A 20,132-nucleotide genomic window follows, 5' to 3' on the forward strand; every position below is an offset into this window, starting at 1 on the left:
GGTTTTCTGCAGGATTCTTCAAATATTATGAAAACGACGCGAAATACTGAAAAACGGCCAAAATCTGTGGCACTTTTAAGGCTTATTATCCCCTTAACTGTCTGGCACTTAAAGAGTTAAAGGGGTTTTGTGTAGTATTGATATTCCAAACTCTCAACAGCAGGGTGTAGTTGTGTACCAGAGCACACTTGTGACTATATCCACAGACTGACAATATCCACAGACTGACAATCACCTACAGAATAAAGTAAACAGGGTTTGTACAGGTGCTTGAAATCCTTGAAAATGCTTGAATTTCACTGTTGTGTTTTCAAAGTCTGAGAAGTGCTTGAATTTTAGTTTCAGTGCTTGCAAATCTACCTCTGTGATGTGATTTATTAATTTATTTTTAATGTTAACTCTATCAGGTTAGATGCCCAGCCAAAGCTACTTACAGAGAGGTGATACATTTAGAAAAATAGATTTTTATGTCAAAAAAGGAAAATTCCCAGGTGTTCTCATGTCGACTCCAGATAAATTTTTATCTTAATCTTTGTCTCAGTGTTTGTGTGTCTGAAGAATGCCAAGTGGCTTCCCTTTTTTGGATAAAACTTTGTGTTCTCCTTTAATTTCTAAACTTTTTGCTACTATGAAACATAATTTTAGATGTTTGTAGCATAATACAATGTACATCATAGTGATAAAAAGTGACAAACATAATCCGGAGTAGATGTGTTCTTGTAGATATGGATTTGACCCCAGTGATAAGGGGCTGTGCTGGAAAAAATTGAAAATGACCCTTAAAAGTGCTTGAATTTTACCTTGAAAAATGTGTCCGAACCCTGAGTACAGTGTTTGAACTATGTGTCTGTATTATGGTTTCATTAAGGTGTATTTGTCAAATTAAAACTCATAGACACTTATTTTGACAGTCACTCAAAATAACGCTGCTGCAACAGCTGGTAGTTTACGTTATAGCTCTGTTAGCTTAGCTCTGTTTTGAGACTGAAAACAACCACGTTCTAGAGTGTATGTAACATCTTATTGAGCCTTTGTGCTGGCATGTTCATACTGATCAGGTAGATGTGGTAAGAACATTTCCAATGCTTCCCAAAGGTATTTTATTCTTTTATTAATTTTTTGTGGTGAACATTGTCAGTTGACACATGTTCATATCCCCTCATTTGTTCACGTTCTGAATTGTGAATTTTCCACACAGAAGAAATCCCCTATTGAAGAATTTTTACAGTTTGAAAATCTTCAATATATTTTATTTTTCAGTCATCAGATTACTTTTTGATACTCTTTATATTTTGTGTGCCTTGCCTTCCTTTTAATCTTTCAAATTCCATTTAATAAGATTCTTTATTTCTTATATTTTGTAAGGTTACCATACTAAGTCTGGCCTAAACCACACAGATATTTCCAGATAACTGAGACAGACATGGTCTGTAAAAGGCCAACTCTTCTTTTTTTCTGTGTTGGAAGTCGGGCTGTGGTGCTGCGTATGGAACAGTTAGAGAAAGAAATGTGAAGGCAGAGAAAACAACTTCCAGTGCAGTTATTCGTCTCCTCATAAACCGAGCAGACAGCAGGCATTTCCTGTAGCGCTAAAAGCCACTCATTCGCACACTTGTGCACCAGCTCATATTCACCGTCCTGCTCTTCTGGATATAAGCTGCTCCTTCATCCACAAAAGGAGGATAGAATTTAACTCTATTTAACCCTCCGGTTTCCCACCCACAAAGGTTCGAACCACCAAAAGCACATAATCTGTGCAACGCTGTAGTAATGCAAAATGTTTTCCTACAGTTTATTTTTAACTTTTTAAAAATGTTTTGTATTTCATCAACTTGAGTGATAAGCAAAAATACCAAATACTCAATAACTGTCATTTTTTAATTTACTACATAAAACTTGGATCATTTTTTTTTGTTTGTTTTTGCCGCCTGGCATATGTCAATGATTAATAGCATTGCATTATGCAATATGTATTATTATTACTTTTTGTGCAAGATCAAATTTTAAATGCTAAAATGTGTACTCACTTGGTAGAAGGGTGTTAGTGTAGTAATTTAATATTGTTTACAATGTGCTGACTTTGGTGGATGGATCAGAATTTTAAAAAATTCTGCAAAAATGAACAACTTCTGAATTCTGTCCTAAACCAAATTGTGAAAAATAATATGACCTTTAATAACATGAAGCACAAAGTGTGCAATACCATCTGTATACTTTGGCAGCATGCATTATACTGTAGACAGAGTCCAGAGAAAAGACACACTATCAGATAAATGTATTCAAGTAAAAAGCAACATTTATCTCTGTGATGAGACGGAGGTTATAAGTTTGTATGAAATGAAAAAACTCAAGTCAAGTCCATTAAATCCAGTGAATCAGGGCTGACTGTCCATCTGTCCGTCCTCCAGCCATCAGCCCTTGGTGGGATGGGAGGAGTGGGAGGCAGTTACCCCCCCTCTGAAACCTGGAGTCAGCAGAGACCTGAACTTACTGCACTGTGGAGCCCCAACACAGAGGTACCAACACTCACATGGATCCGTTATCTGTCAGACATAGGCTTTAGGTCCTGTAGAAGCCTTTACTGGACTATTAACAGAGTTTAACACTGACTGGAAATAAGAATAACACAACTGGAAGAATGGGAACTATTGGTGTTTGTTATCGGTTGTGAGAAGCAGGAAGTTATCGGTTATCAGTATCGGTTGTAAAAAAACAGTTATCGTGCATCCCTATTACAATGGCAACAAGATCATCCCACTTATCTGTATTAGGCTTTGTTTTAGATACAGCTTTTTGTTAGCAGACAGATCCAGAACCAGAACCAGATACCTGAATGTTGAACCTAATATTGATCAAGTCCCATATTTCATATCTTTGAATGTTTCTTCCACAGAACAGTGGATGTGTTGGACAGGCTCTGATGGAGGAGAGGCTGATGATGCAGCAGCAGCAGATGGAGGACGACCAGCGGTGGCTGGAACAGGAGGAAGGTTTAATGGTAACACTCACACATATGTATTTATATTTATTAGTGCTAAAAAGCAACATTCAGATGAAATATTCTGTTCACTGTCACAAGAGGAAAGAATCCCGAAGATATTCACTTGTAAGAAGCTGGAGTTAGAGAATTTGGGCATTTTTTTACTTCAAAAATGATTACAACTGATCATCAGAATGGTTGCTGAGTAATGTAATAGTTAACAACTAGTTGATTAATCATTGCAGTTTTCTGATGTATTTTCAACCATTTATACACAAGCATTTCTTGTAAACATTATACTTGTGACTAATGACAGAGTATCAGTAAATCTTTGTATTGAAAGTGGACCTACATCACCAGTCCAGGTGCAGTCACCTCCACTTGTGCAGACAGAGTTGTTTTAACAGTGTTGCTTGTTTGAGAGCTGTAATAACACTACACTACCAAAATAATCCATAAGAATCTGAAAAATAAACTGCAGTTTGGGATGAGCCATTTCTGTACATTCTATGTGTATTTTATTTATATACAGTACTTTGCAAAAGTTTTGGGTGTCCTTTAAATTTGTTGTTTTTGCAGCATTGAAATTAACATACATATGTATTTCTCAGTCTCTTTTCTACAGATACAACAAGAAAATACAGGAGATATGTGAACAGCCTTAAAAGACACACAACAAACTGAATTAAAGTCAGTATTTAGTGTGACCTTCTTTTTACATTTAACATGTCTTTAATCCTTTTGTTCACTTTCTGATGTTTAATTCCAGGTTTCATCCAACACATGCCAGATGCTTCGAAGGGTTTTTGCTGCTTCTTGTCATGGGGTCAGGGGTCACATTAAATACTGACTTAAACCCATTTAATTCAGTTGTTTTGTGTGTCTTTTAAGGCTGTGCACATATTTACTGTATTTTCTTGTCATATCTGAAGAAAAGAGACTGAGAAATAAATTTGCATGTTCATTTCAATGCTGCAAAAAAAACTAATCTAAAGGAAGCCCCAAACTTTTGCACAGTACTGTGTGTGTATATATATATATATATCTCCAGATGAAATGTTATTCAGTCTGGGCTGTGTTTAATTTATCCCATCAGACACTAAAACTACCCAAAAAGGAGACAAATCAGTACTTGTGCAAAACAAGTGTGTTTTTCCTCTCAGCTCGTCAGGTTGTTTTTCTTCTTGCCTTGATGTGCTCTTTTCATTTCTGAGCCAGGTGCAGGAGACCTGAAGACACTAAAACATAGAGAGGCATGAAAAACATCTGGCTAAATTCTAAATGTAGTTGGCTGGTCATTAACAAACCAGAAAGCGTCACAGACCTAAGAATTGACTAATGTCTGTCCTGGTGTCTTAGATGGAATCCTCTGTCCTCGTTCTTAAATGCATCTATTTGATCTTTTTTGTACAGAGTCTTGTTGACAGTTGATTTGATTTTGTCATAAGCAGGACTGGTCTTGAATGCTTTAGTGTATTGTTTGCTTTTAATGCACAGATGACGCCTCAGCAGGTCCATGGCCACTGCTGCTGACTGATCCGCACCTCTAAAGCCCATAGAAATCCAAACAGGTGGTCATTAGACACGTTTGTTCTACTTGGAAATAGAGACCTGATGTACACAAGTCCCCTTATACAAGGACATATGGTTGGAGAGATACTGGGGAATCCATAGACAAGATAATCAATCAATCAGTCAGATTTTATTTATATAGCTCCAAATCATAACAAAAGTTATCTCATGACATTTTACATATAGAGCTGGAATAAACCAGACTCATAAGATAACATAACATAAAATAAGAGACTTTATTGAAAATTTGGGTCCACGTCCATAAAAAATACTGTAAAAAATCATTCACACACATACAGTATAACATCCAACATGTAGCACATAACATTTAAATAAATAAATTATAGATAAATAATACATTTTTCACTCTACATTTTTGCAGTCAGTTAAAAAGTAAAATATTTCCGTTAATGAGTTAGAAGTCAATAAATCCATATTATTGCACACTGTCCTAATTTGACTGTGTGGGCTTTTAGGGCAGAGGTCAGTGTGGTTATGGCTTTGGGACAGAAACTGTTCAGTCGTCTTGTGGTTTGGGATTTGGTTGAGCAGTAGCATCTCCCTGAGTAGAGGAGTTGGAACAGATGATGACCTGGTGATGCAGGTCCTGTATGATGCTGGATGCTTTCTTCAAACACTCGACTGGTGTAAACATCCTCGAGGGCTGACAGGCTTGTGCTGGTGATCTTCTCTGCAGCGTTTCCAACCCTCTGTAGAGCAGATTTTTCAGCTGCAGAGCTATTTATTTAAATGTTTATTTGCTTTGTTAGGGAATTTCATTAAGATCTCTGCATTTTATCTATTCTGATACACACACAGAGTACCTGGCATTAGCATTAGCAGTAGCACACATTAGTATCAGTGAGCTGCCATTGAAGGGTCCAACTCCAGATCTTCATCATCACCATGGTCAAGGGCACTGACAGGAGAGTGAACTCTGTATGTACCTGCATTTAATGTTGGGGGAAACCAGAGGGGAGAAGCACTTAAGTCCATACTGACTGAAAATGAAAGCTGGATCCTTCTATCAGTGAGATGGAAGTGCCTATCTCTGCACCACCTGTCCTACAACTGTCAGCTTCTGATCGACTGTCCTGTCATTTATACTTATGTCGGTGAGATGATTTTATAAAGGCATTTCTCAGTCGCACCTTCAAGGTTTGTTGTATTTTGGTTCTGGTCCTGCTCTTTTGATTTATTGCGCAAATAATAATAGAAAAAAAAGGCTGATGGTTATGATACAGTCTACTCTCGTTATACCGCCAACTTCCGTTCATGGCCAAATTGGTGGTATAGCGAAAATGGCGTTACAACGGGTTGCGTCCATAATGTGCATGTCTTTACTATATGATGTCTATGCTGCCTCCGTTAACCCGTTCTAATTGCGTTTCTAAATAAATCTTGATTCTGTTATGTTGTAAGGCAGGGATCGGCAACCTTTAACACTCAAAGAGTCATTTCGACCCGGTTTCCACGGAAAAGACAACACTGGGAGCCGCACCTCGGAGGTGCCACGGCGGCGCACCTCGGAGGTGCCGCGCCGCGACGCTGGCGGTATAACGGTCGGGAAATCAATGGTATAAGTGTTGTTTGTGCATGGAACTGGGCTGGCGGATGGCGATAAGCGGAAATGGCGGTATAACGGCGGGCGGTTTAACGAGAGTAGACTGTAGTTAACAAAAGCTAAGACTAAAGAACCAGGAGGAGGAAGGAACCAGGAGGAACAAACCAGAAGGTATAAGGAACCAAGAAGAGAAACGAACCAGAAGGTGTAAGGAACCAAGAGGAGGAGCGAACCAGGAGAAGGAAGGAACCAGGAGGAGCAAACCAGGAGGAGGAAGGAACCAGGAGTAGGAAGGAACCAGGAGGAAGGAACGACCCAGGAGTAGGAAGGAACAAACCAGGAGGAACGACCCAGGAGGAGGAAGGAACAAACCAGGAGGAAGGAAGAAACAAGGAGTAGGAAGGAACCAGGAGGTGGAAGAAACCAGGAGGCACGAACCAGGAGGAGGAAGGAATTAACCAGGAATAAGAATTAACCAGGAGGAGGAAGGAACCAGGAGGAGGAAAGAACTAGGAGGAAAAAGTAACCAGGAGTAGGAAGGAACAAATCAGGAGGAGGAAGGAAGGAACCAGGAATAAGTAACCAGGAGGAGGAACAAACCAAGAGTTGCCCTGAGAGAGAGGGAGAGACAGAGATGGAAAGAGTGGGAGGGAGGAGGGATCAGACGGAGGAAGAGTGGAGTTAGTTGGATGTTTTCTTTCCCTCTGGAAAACTTTGGGTGCATTTTTCTCCTCCTCCATTCTTCTGTGACTCAACGTTTCTTTCTTCCTCGGTTCTTTTCTGTCGTTCTTTTTTCTACAGCCTGGGTTTTCTTTCCCCCTCTACTTTGGTATCTCTTCTGTCTCTGTGTCTTAAGTGCTGTCGTCCTTCTGCTTCGTACCTTCACTCTCTTTCTTTCTTTCGATGGCCTCCACTTTCTGCTTCCCACCTCCCATCTACAGCCTCTGTTTTCCCAGGATGCATCTCTTCAAGGCATGCTTCACTCAAACGGTACTGCATTAGAATCAAACGGGGAGTAAGAGACATGCTTGGTTTAGATGGAAGGAGTTTGGTCCTGGTTCTGTTGGGTCTGCGACTGCTGCTGTTCACATTGGGTCTTTTTTATTTCTGCAGAATCATTTCATTGGCTGTAAAGTCTGTCTCAGGTTTGATGTGGTTTTGGTTTGAAGAAAACTGCTTTAGTTGCTGTTTCACTTGGAGTTACAGTGACTGTCGGCCTTTTCTTGTCTGGTGTTCTGTGTATGTCTGTATGCTTTGTTTTTATTTTTTTATTAATGAATAACTGAAGTTTGAAATGTTCCTCTTTGTTGCAGAAAACTGAATCCAGAAACAGCAGAGGAAGCATGGACAGAGAGGACGGCGTCCTACAGGTACCCATCTGTTACTCTATAGTTGCTTTTGCATTGCACATCTGCGCAAATCTTTACTGATATTTACTAAATATTGAAAAAACTAAAGTGTGTAATGTCGGTTTTTCCATTAAATCACAAATTTTGATTTGTTTATTTACTATTGTGAGATGTCAGTAGAAGTCATTCCATAAACATGAATATAAATCTGCGTTGTTTTGAATCTAGAATGCTTGTTACCCCTCTATCTCCTACTACATTCTAAAACTAGAAGCACTTGGAGAGCGCAGAACTCCGCCAAGGCAGATCAGTGCCCTGGATTTGGATGAAAATTTCAGGAAATGTTGATACTGGCACAAGGAACAAATGATTAAGTTTTGGTGGTGATCGGGGGTGGGGGGGCACGGGGGCCCACTGATCTGACTTGGCGGAGGTCTGCGCTCTCCGAGTCCTTTTCTAGAAAAGACAGCGCAGACCTCCGCCAATGCAGATTAGTGCCCCTCCCCATCACCACCAAAATTTAATCACTTGTTCCTTGTGCCAGTATCAACATTTCCTGAAAATTTCATGAAAATCCATCCATAACTTTTTGAGTTATCTTGCACACAAACAGACAAACCAACGCCAACAAAAACATAGCCTCCTTGGCGGGGGTAATGATTGGGTTTCCTGGTGTGTTCACGCATACCACACCATGTTTGGGTTAAACTCTTCTTCTCTAGTAACATTCGTCAGCACAAAAAAGTCTTTCCATTGCAGTTTTGTGCGATATACCAATTTCACTACATCCCAAAACCCACCTCTTGCTAGTGCAAAAACTTTTTATCAAAAACCAAGAGTTTTGGCGAAATTGTCGTTTTTCCATTAGGCAAATTTTTATGCTGAAGTCATATTCACACAGTTTGAGGGTCAATGAAAAAGAGACTTATGAGTCAGTTGTCACAGTCAGAAGAACGGTCAGAATTTAGAAGATTTGATGAAGTAAAAAGGAGATTATGTGTATTTTGCAAAATGCTGACAGTCAGTAGCTGTGACAAACTATTTCAAACACCAGCTCAGTGTACATGGACCCTAATATTCCATGAATCATGTGACTAATAGACTCATGGAAGCACCTCGGTCCCCAGACTGATCTGATTCAGATCATGGTCCATGTCAGCCTTCCATACCAGGAAAATACCGTCCATGTTAAGACTTCAATCAATCGATCCAATTTTATTTATATAGCGTCACATAAAAGTTATCTGATGACCCTCTCTGTTTGAGGGAGTGGGGGGGAATAGAGGGAGACACATGGATGCACAGCAAACTGAACTAGAACTGTTAAAACTAGAACACAGCTGGTGTTAGTTTAATTACCAATCACTAGAAACAAATGTACATAACTGTTAATACTACTACTACAAATACAAGTGGATTTACTACTACTGCAGCTGTTAGTTGACCTGTTTGATTCTGTCTCTGCTCGTTCTTGACCCACATGGGGGTAAATATTGGGTCACACAATGAGTTTCCCAAAAGGACAGAATCGTGCAAGTTTTTAGTTTCTTAACAATCTAAACATGTAAACACCACAGTGGTCAAAAGGTGCAGAATAATGACAAAACATGAAGAAAAAAAAATTAATCTTGCTCATCTTAAAATAAATAAAACAAAGCTGGAAATTAACAGGTGAAACTGTTTGACACATGACAAAAAGTTGGGTTCTGATGAAATACGTCTTCATCTTATTGGACTGTGATCAGACTGAGGTCAGTAGGACTAAACTAATACTGTCCATGGAAACACAAAGGCTGAGACAAGGACACACAGAGTGACCACAGCGACCACTGGAGGATCATGGGAATTCAAACCTACAAACCAATTTAGTCCTGTCCTTCTGTAAACAACAACTGAATGAACTGTTATGAACTGTTATTCTGCATTATTTAACTCTAACATACATTATTCTAACTCTAACCTGTTACTCTACATTATTCTAACTCTAACCTGTTACTCTACATTATTCTAACTCTAACCTGTTATTCTACATTATTCTAACTAACCTGTTACTCTACATTATTCTAACTCTAACCTGTTACTCTACATTATTCTAACTCTAACCTGTTACTCTACATTATTCTAACTCTAACCTGTTACTCTACATTATTCTAACTCTAACCTGTTATTCTACATTATTCTAACTCTAACCTGTTATTCTACATTATTCTAACTCTAACCTGTTATTCTACATTATTCTAACTAACCTGTTACTCTACATTATTCTAACTCTAACCTGTTACTCTACATTATTCTAACTCTAACCTGTTACTCTACATTATTCTAACTCTAACCTGTTATTCTACATTATTCTAACTCTAACCTGTTACTCTACATTATTCTAACTCTAACCTGTTATTCTACATTATTCTAACTCTAACCTGTTACTCTACATTATTCTAACTCTAACCTGTTATTCTACATTATTCTAACTCTAACCTGTTATTCTACATTATTCTAACTCTAACCTGTTACTCTACATTATTCTAACTCTAACCTGTTATTCTACATTATTCTAACTCTAACCTGTTACTCTACATTATTCTAACTCTAACCTGTTATTCTACATTATTCTAACTCTAACCTGTTACTCTACATTATTCTAACTCTAACCTGTTACTCTACATTATTCTAACTCTAACCTGTTATTCTACATTATTCTAACTCTAACCTGTTACTCTACATTATTCTAACTCTAACCTGTTATTCTACATTATTCTAACTCTAACCTGTTATTCTACATTATTCTAACTCTAACCTGTTACTCTACATTATTCTAACTCTAACCTGTTATTCTACATTATTCTAACTCTAACCTGTTACTCTACTTTATTCTAACTCTAACCTTTTACTCTACATTATTCTAACTCTAACCTGTTATTCTACATTATTCTAACTCTAACCTGTTATTCTACATTATTCTAACTCTAACCTGTTATTCTACATTATTCTAACTCTAACCTGTTACTCTACATTATTCTAACTCTAACCTGTTACTCTACATTATTCTAACTCTAACCTGTTACTCTACATTATTCTAACTCTAACCTGTTATTCTACATTATTCTAACCCTAACCTGTTATTCTACATTATTCTAACTCTAACCTGTTACTCTACATTATTCTAACTCTAACCTTTTACTCTACATTATTCTAACTCTAACCTGTTATTCTACATTATTCTAACTCTAACCTGTTATTCTACATTATTCTAACTCTAACCTGTTATTCTACATTATTCTAACTCTAACCTGTTACTCTACATTATTCTAACTCTAACCTGTTACTCTACATTATTCTAACTCTAACCTGTTATTACATTATTCTAACTCTAACCTGTTATTCTACATTATTCTAACCCTAACCTGTTACTCTACATTATTCTAACTCTAACCTGTTATTCTACATTATTCTAACCCTAACCTGTTATTCTACATTATTCTAACTCTAACCTGTTATTCTACATTATTCTAACTCTAAGCTGTTACTCTACATTATCCTCATATGTAGTCATTAATTGTTTGTGAGATGTTCCATTGTTGACGACATAATCATGTCTTGTCCTTGGTCCATGTCTCCTCAGGGTGGAAGCCAACACATCTACCAACCTGTAGGGAAACCAGGTGAGAACTAAACCCACTGATACCTGAAACTGAAGCGCCACAAATGACTCTGACACCACAGTTTGGGTTGGTTTTGTCCCTTTAGAACTTGTGGCTCCTCCTAAGAAACCTCCGCGTCCTGGAGCCCTGGGTCAGCTGAGCGGTCTGAGCCCCGTGGACAGTTACAACGAGGGCGTGAAGGTAACAACACAACATGTACACACAACAGGAAGGTCCACACACACCAGTCAAAACTGTTACAACAGACATTTTTAATCTCAAGTTGTTTTTCCTGGTTGTATAAAGGTTCATAAAAATAATAAAATAGGACCAATAATCACTGATGTAAACAATGCAGCACAGTGGGAATGAATGGGATCCACCCAGCTACCATTAAAGTGATGTTAGTGAATTAATTACTTTAATCAAATAGAAATAATTAATGTTCAGTGACATCTGGTTTGGAGACTGAACATGAACACTGTTAAGACCCAACAAGTATAAAAAACCCAAATAGATTATTAAATTAATGGCAAAGACACATGAAAACAACATAAATCCAGGTTCTTTGTAGTTTTAAACCTTTAAGTTTAACAGCAGAATATCTCACAAGACCTTTCAGAAGGATAACACGTTCAGTATCAAATCTACAGATGGAAGTGTGTTTGAACTGAGAATGTGGACAAAATCAACCCGTTTCAGATGATTGAATTATTCTGCATCTGTCACTTTCATGCTCTGTCATGTCATTTTGGAGCTCAGCTTCTATCTGACGTTGTGTTGCTGATCATTTGCACGTGTCGACATCAGTGACCTTTGACCTAATGTTCTGACCCTTTTGTCTTTCCCGTGCACCCCTCCCCCATTAACATCCATCTACCCATCCATCCACCTATCATCCATCCATCTACCCATCATTCATGTATCCACCCTTCTATCCACCCTTCCATCCATCCATCCATCCATCCACCCATCCATCCACCCATCCATCTTGTTTGCTCTGTTGCTCTGTGTGTTTGTTTTTCCCCTCTGCTCTATAACTCCACTGCATCCATCTTTCCACCCCCCCCTCCCCCACCCCCAGCCGTGGAGGGTAAGCTGATATCTGTGTGTGTCTGTTGTCATGTAGCGTTAGCATGTAGAGTTGCTTCTTTACCAGAGAGAAAACATTTTCACAGTTATTACACAGACATAATTTAATGTCAACAGTCATGTAACACTCAGTTTCGTTTGATGTACTTTGTACTGTCAAATGACAATAAAGGCAATTCTCTGATTTACTATCAGGTTTTTTACTCTTTAAGATTTAATGATATTACATTACCCGACCCAGTGCAGGATCTGACACACATACAATATTGTGACACGCAATAACAAGGAAATACGTACAGTAGATAACTGTGGTGTTTTTATACCACTATTTTCTTTTACATCCCTATGCAGAACAGGAACTTATTTACTTAAAAAAAAGCTCCCTTTGGGCCTTATGTGTGCACACGTGTGTTTTATACGACTGTATACAAGCAGTCAAGGAATAAGAAAGGGTTCTATTGTTCAGGACAGAAAAGGTTTTTTTATTCAGTACAGTGATAGAATTTGTTCCAACTGTGAAATTCAGTTTTTGCTGACAAGCAAAATAAAAATATAATTTTGGCAGAAAAAAAACTGTTCTCTTTACGCACAAAAAAAAACATATACATACATACATACATACATACATATATACATATATATATATATATATATATATATATATATATATATATATATATATATATATATATGGAGAAGCATCAGTTAATTTCACCCCATTAACAATAACACTTCTGTTTTTCAAATCTCCCTGGTAAAGAATAAATGTTTAAAAAGGTCTGTTTTATATTGAACTGATACAAGCTTCAGACTGATCCATCTGCATCCTTTCATTTCCATTAGAAACACATTAGGTGCAGAATAAACATCCAAAAAAACAACTGTATTCTATGGTCTCAGCAGAGCTTTACTGCAATGTTTAAATGATTTGTTTTCGTGGCTGGTCAACAGTTGGATGTTTATTGTGCACATGTTACTTGGAACCATTTGAGTTCACATTAGTTTAAACTGTTACTAAACATCTGTACTAACTACCTGACACCTCTGTCATATTATGGAGCATACAAACAAACATCTAATCAGTAGTGACATATCGTTATCCTCATATTCATAACTGTCTAATTCATCCACTATATGGGCCAAAGTCTATAGACACTTTGAATTCAGGTGTTTCTTTTCTAACAGGTGTCTGGGATACAAAACAATAATGACTAATGTCAGAATACAGTGTTATATTATGGGATAAATATCATATTGATTATTAATATTGATGTTTTTATCTCAGATCCTCATGAACAGGACATCTTACAGCTGTAGACATGATGTGTCCCAATTTTTATGTCCATTCATTCATTCATTTTCTGAATCTGCTTTATTCTGACTAGGGTCACGGGGGTTGTTGGAGCCTATCCGGGCTACGTGTCCACATACTTTTGTCCATATAGTGGATGAGTTAGGTCAATATGGTATGAGAATAACCATATGTTCTTGGAGGCATTAACAACCAGAGGCAGTAGTTTTAGTGTTGGCAGACTGCCACCTAGTGTTCTGTCTGTGAAACTACACTTTAGTGACAGTCCCATGAAAGTTTATGTAGTCTCATTCAAGAAATTCATATTCAATGTTAAAACTAGTTCTTTAAATTATAATGAAGTATGTACGTTATTGAGTCTGTTGTTGGTCCAGTTACAGCCCCAGGAGATCAGCCCCCCCCCTACCGCCAACTTGGACCGCTCCAATGACCGAGTGTATGAGAATGTGACCGGACTGGTTAAAGCCGTGATTGAAATGTCCAACAGGATTCAGCCGGCAGCGCCAGACGAATATGTCCCCATGGTTAAGGTACGGTCCAAACCTGTGGACACACACAAAGAAAAGTGGACACACACTTGATAAACACACCTGATAAACGTGTGTGTGTGTCAACTAGGAGGTGGGTCTGGCTCTGAGAACTCTGTTAGCAACAGTGGATGAGACCATTCCTGTGTTACCGGCCAGCACACACAGAGAGGTAAACACACACACACATTTCAGACCGTGTGCTGCAGAACTGTCAGTTTACAGATGTTGACAGTGACATGGTGTGTGTTACTCCAGATTGAGATGGCCCAGAAGTTGCTGAACTCGGATCTGGCAGAGTTAATATCAAAGATGAAACTGGCTCAACAGTACGTCATGACAAGGTGGGTTCAACTCTGTTCAGCTCCAGAACCTGTTCAAACGGTCCCTCAGGTTTGAAAATGTCAGAGAACTGGTTCCAGAACGGCACCCGTACACGGATGGATGTCAGAGTCATGTTAGTTCAGGTTCCACATTCAGCCTGATATGATCTGAAGTGGATCAGAACCACTAATAATTATCTATATGATAAAACTGGAAGGTCTCAGAGCGTCTGTCTGTGTGTGGATCTGCACGGGTCTGAGGAATGTAGATGTTTTGAACCAGCCCATGTGGTTCCTACCGTTGAGGAATAGTTCTGTCTCCACATTCAATATTTTGGCAAGCTGATAGGACCAATATTTTGGGAGATATTAGTCATTTTGGAATACAATACTGGACCTCAGCTAGCTTCAGCCTGGCCCTCCATCAGCTACAATAGCGTTATAGTCATGTTGCTATGGCGATGACAGTTGACCAGAAGCGTAGTACCATGCTGCATGATGGGAAATGAAGTTAAAAACAGGAACTACGCATTTACTAACTTCAGTCCCTAGTTATCAGTATGAATATGACACAGGTCAATGCACTAGGATATAAATAATGTCAACACCAAACTGAGTGAAAAATGTAACATTACATAATGAAAATACTTACATAGTCAAACTATCATTTAAAAAAAATTGAATAACACAAACAACCATGAAAATACTGAGATTTATTAAGAAAAATAAGTGTAATTTTAACAATATTCTGCCTCAGCTTCTCATTTAACATGTTCACTACAACTGACAGATCCCAGTGGATCTACAAATACAGAAAACATTTAATAACAGTGTTGATAAAATTACACTGTCCTCTGTTAAAGCAGTGATATGTGTCTTTTTTAAACAGAATTCTTCATTTTCAAACATTTCCCTGTGGTCTCCATAAACTGTAAATGCTCTGCTTGGGTCTGAATTCTTCCTTCATTCAACTCCACAGGTCCATTTTCAACCCAGTTTATGAGTAATGACACCAGAAAGGGGGTTTGGAGCACTGGCCCTTTACATGCACATGCCCCGCCCCCTCCAGGTTGTGACTGTGCTTTCTGTCCTGTTCAGCCACTTGAGTTTGTTAATACAACCAACAACTGAACATTTGAGGTAATGGGCTCTAAGTTTGGACATACTTTCAAGTCTGGACTCCAACCGCTGATGACGACAAACAATTATGGAGAAATACTGGAGAAATGTTTGTCTGAAGTCTGGACCTGATATGAGCAAATGACGAATGAATAGAAAGATGGCTTTGCAGCACCTGGAGGGTTCAAATTCAAACTTTTTGAACTATTAGGCTCCAAATACACAAATAAATGAATGACAGACTAAGAAAAATGGGTTTAGATAAATATGACCCATTTAAGACATTCCATATTGTTCATATTTGTTCAGGTTATTAACATTTTTTGTGAAAGGATAGTTTGTAAATGTAAACTTTTTCATGTAATTTGACTTTTCTTTCCACTAAAACAAAGAGAATAATTTGCAGTTGTCAGTATTTATTAGGTATGCACCGATACCAGTATTGGGTATTGGGTCCGATACTCAGCGTGTGTACTTGTACTCGTAAAAGTACTCCAATACAACCGCACTGATACCACTTACGGCAGTGTGACATTCCCAGTTCAATGCAGCGGGTACGAGAAGGAGGAATAACGTCAGCAGTGGAGACTGAACTAAATAAACGATGGTGAAAAAAGTAATGTTACAGACACAGACGGAGCGTTCTGTCTGTCCTCTGCGTAGGTATCAGATCTGTTCAAAGAGCGACTGTGTGAGTCAGAGAAAAACTACTGACACATTTAGGACAACTGCCCTCAGCAGTATCAACATTAGTATCACAGTAGTGTTACCTCTGTCGTCTACAGGTTTATTATTATCAACTTTCTTCTTCTCATTAAACTTTCCTCTTCTTCGTGGTATTTCTCTAGTATGGTTAATTCAGAGTGGCGCCCTCTGGTGGATTAATTGACAAATGCTCATTCCAACACATTAAATGCCAGTAGCAGCACTTTGTTCCAGTCAGACTAATGACAGCGACAATAAAGCACATTTACAAAAGGAACAAACAACTGGAATGGGATTATTAAGGACTCAGATCGGTACTCAGTATCGGCAAGTACTCAAATGGAAGTACTTGTACTCAGTCTGGAAAACAGTGGTATCAGTGCATCCCTAGTATTTATAGGTTATTCTGACAGCATTTTACTGGTTCTGATCCACTGGAGATCATACGGGTCTGAATGTGGAACCTGAACGAAAACAATTGTTAATATGGTCAGTGTATTTTTTGTGTTTCATAAACTCATCCCAGGGGTCGGATCGGACCCTTTGGGGGTCCAGATGTTTGACACCTGTGCTCTAAAACAACGAACCACATTCCATCACAGGCCAGGATTCTTATGAGACCAACAGAAGTGTTGGATTTACCTTTTGAACAAACAGCTGGTTTAGGTTCTAGTTTACGAACCCAAAGAAGAAGGAAACACATGGGTGTCCAGTGCAAGGTTATTATTGTTAATGAAAACTAATGAAATGACGAAAACTAGAATTGTAAAAACATTTTCATTAACTCAAATAAATTAAAACTATAATTAAAGGAAAAAAAACATAACTAACTGAAACTGTATTGTGTGCTTACAAAATTAACTAAAACGTATAAAAATTATGGATAAAATTCCCTTCATTTTCATCTTTGTCAATATCAGATTGATACGAAAGCGATTTATTTCCCTCGAGCAATTTTCTCTGCTCGCACCATATGATATTTAAGGGTCCGTCACTTGTGTCCACTTGTGTTTTCCAGTCGTCTTCTGGTCCCCACTCTACCTGGAAACATGGAGACTGAAGTTGGGAGAAAGCAGCAGAGTCCTGTCTGGGATTTATGTGAATATGATGACAGAGAAGAAGAGAAAAGACATGAAAAAACTAAAACTAAGCACTTAGATAAAAATGAAAACTAATAAAAAGGATCAAACCTGCTCTAAAAACGAATTAAAACTGATTTAGAGAAAAAAAAGTCAAAACTAAACAAAACTAAACTATAATGAAAAATCCAAAACTATTAGGACCTTGGTCCAGTGTGGATGTGAAAGTGAAGCAGATAAAGTCTGAGCGGTGGAAGAGCGGACTCCTCCCACTGAAACACAACCTTCTAACCCACACAGTCCTTTCATCATGTTCTGCAGGTGCATTCACCCTGGTGTCCTCCTCAGATCCACTTCCCTCTGGACACAGTCTGCACTAAAACATACATTCACACACACAAAAAAAAAAACACAATAAAATCCAAACTCATGAACTTCTTAAGGTGAATCAACTTCAGCCCAGAATTGGCTGTGACCTTCCACTGATGTGAGCTCATCATCAGTGCTGTTGTTTCTGTTTGACCCAGTGTCCATGTGTTTGTGCTCTCCGTTCTCTACAGTTTACAGAAGGACTACAAGAAGCAGATGCTTATGGCGGCGCACGCCCTCGCCGTCGACGCCAAGAACCTGTTGGATGTTATTGACCAATCACGACTCAAAATGATTGGCCAGACCCGCCCACATTAACCCCCAGACCTGAACCTGAACAAACGGAGGAGGAGGAGGCTCCTTCATCGCTCTCCTCCATGAAACCTTCCCTGCTTCCTCTTCTCCCATAATATTTCCTGTTGTTTTCTACTCTCTTCTATCGTTTGAAGTCTAGTCTGTCATGGTTTTTCTTCGGACTTCAGTTCTTCCATCACAGGTGACACGTTGTAAATGATCAGAGAAAGTTTATCTCCCACTGAGACCCAAACGTGTTGATGTTTGGTGACTTGCTTGAAGGACTTTGAAGATGTTTTAGTGGATGGAATGGACCCCCGCCTCCTGCCGTCGGCTTCTCCAACACTTAGAGACTGAAACAACTGGAACTGAAGGAGAAGGACGATGAGCTGAGGACAGTGTTGTTCAGACCAGCTTTTAGATCATTATTAACTCGGACATTTACAGCCTCTGTCGCTGTTTCTGACTGAAGCTTCTTCATTTACATCCAGCTTCTCATTCGTGTCTTTATTGTATTTCATTGTTGTTTGACTTCTATCTTCAGATCTATCTCAGGCATCAAGAAACTAAATTAACACTTTTTATGAAAACAGATCATTCAAATAGCCACAGGCCACTTTTTAAGTTAACTATGTAGTAAATATACAAAGACGCTCTATTTTTTAATGTGTTTGAGGCATAAATCTGTCAGGAATAAAGGTGAAAGAAGGGCTGGTGTTGAGTTACTGTGTGCAAAATAAACTACAGTCGACTAAACATGCATTCTGTTCTAAATGTTACGGTTTTACTCTGTAACGATCCTCGAAACGTTCTAAACATCAGTGTACATCATTTTTGGTGCAACGTGCGATGACTTTATTATTTGCTTTGTAAATTTGAGCTTTATGTTGTTGGATCAGCCATGTTCAGTGTCTTTTCTATCCCATTTGTTTTCACTTTTACAGTTTGTCATTTTCACAAGTTACAGTGCAAACTTTTTTTTCCAGCAGTTTTCAGTTCATTTTCTCCAGGAATTGAAGTTTCAGGGACAATATAACACCGAAAAAATGCTGGTTCATATACAAAATAAAATAAAAGCTATTGTGAAAACACCAACTGTAAACTGTTTCTGGAATTTCATCTAAATTATCTTAAAGGGTTGATGTGAATTTTCTTTATCTCCAAATGTTTACATTAGTGATTGAAAAAGTACGACTTGAAGTTCTGTTCAGTGTAAAACTCTGGTGGCTTTGTTTGTTTGTGTGTTGAGTTGTGTCCGACTGGTCCGACCCATGTTCCAGACCGTCTGCACATCTGGCCTCAAGGATCTGATCTGTCGTAAAGCAACACCATGGAACTTTTGTTCACAGGTTCGCCTAAAGTCAAGAAACGGTATTGTCTACCGGCTTGATAAAACTGTGGAAGGAACTGTTGGAACAACTGATGTAAGGACAAGAAACAGAAGGAGATGACTGAAATGACACGACCTGAAACAGACAGATTTAATACTGAGGAGTTTATATTAGAATGGATCCACCAGTACCAGGTCCAGGTCTCCTTCCTAGTCCTCCAGTACCAGGTCCAGGTCCCCTTCCTAGTCCATCAGTACCAGGTCCAGGTCTCCATGTGCAGGGCATCCCTCCTCCTCTTCCAGTCTCAGCTGGTCCAACATTCCCCCTGGTCCCTCCTCTTCTGTGGTCCCTCTCCGTCTGTCCTGTCTTTCTCTCTGTGGACATCACCCTTACCCTCTGCTTTTCTTGCTCCTTCAGTCATGTGACCTTTAGTCTGTTTCTTTCCTTCACTCCTAACTTTGTTGACCTGCCTCGTCTTCTGAAGGTGGAGGGGGGATGGGACGTATCCCCTAATCCAGTCCAGTTCTGTAGTTCTGTTAGTGTCGGGGTTCCAACCCCAAACCAGAAGTGTCCTAGTGTCAGTGCAGGAGATACAGACGCTCTGGAGACATGACCAAAGTGGAACTGAAGTGACTGGAGTGGATGTCAAACAAAAATGACCTGGAAAATAGAGTTTGAAGGCTGAAAAACTCCATGGTGTTGCTTCAATATTCTCCTTCACCTCTGCCCAGAGTTATTACTCCGCCCCCTCCCAATAGACATTTCACGTCTATGAAAAACATCCATATTGTTTAAACTGACTTCAGACGTGCCACATGTATATTAGTAACTGATATGACATCAGCTGGAACCATGACAAAATAAACTACAATATG

The 20,132-nt window shown here is 38.8% G+C and overlaps 1 protein-coding gene across 1 annotated transcript in view; it reads left to right on the forward strand.

Annotated features, from left to right (window-relative positions):
• ptk2aa (protein tyrosine kinase 2aa) overlaps nt 1-19,021 on the forward strand; it is a 62,587-nt gene extending 43,566 nt beyond the window's left edge. Inside the window, 10 exon segments of the mRNA XM_030146755.1 lie at nt 2,409-2,516; nt 2,894-2,998; nt 7,430-7,486; nt 11,088-11,127; nt 11,213-11,307; nt 12,191-12,199; nt 13,885-14,040; nt 14,129-14,209; nt 14,296-14,381; nt 17,824-19,021. Coding sequence (XP_030002615.1) covers nt 2,409-2,516; nt 2,894-2,998; nt 7,430-7,486; nt 11,088-11,127; nt 11,213-11,307; nt 12,191-12,199; nt 13,885-14,040; nt 14,129-14,209; nt 14,296-14,381; nt 17,824-17,950 — 864 coding nt within the window. The 3' untranslated portion in view covers nt 17,951-19,021.
• Nucleotides 19,022-20,132: the final 1,111 nt, after the last annotated feature.

Source organism: Sphaeramia orbicularis, chromosome 11 (assembly GCF_902148855.1).
Source record: "Sphaeramia orbicularis chromosome 11, fSphaOr1.1, whole genome shotgun sequence".
In the NCBI taxonomy this organism is placed as follows: Eukaryota; Metazoa; Chordata; class Actinopteri; order Kurtiformes; family Apogonidae; genus Sphaeramia; species Sphaeramia orbicularis.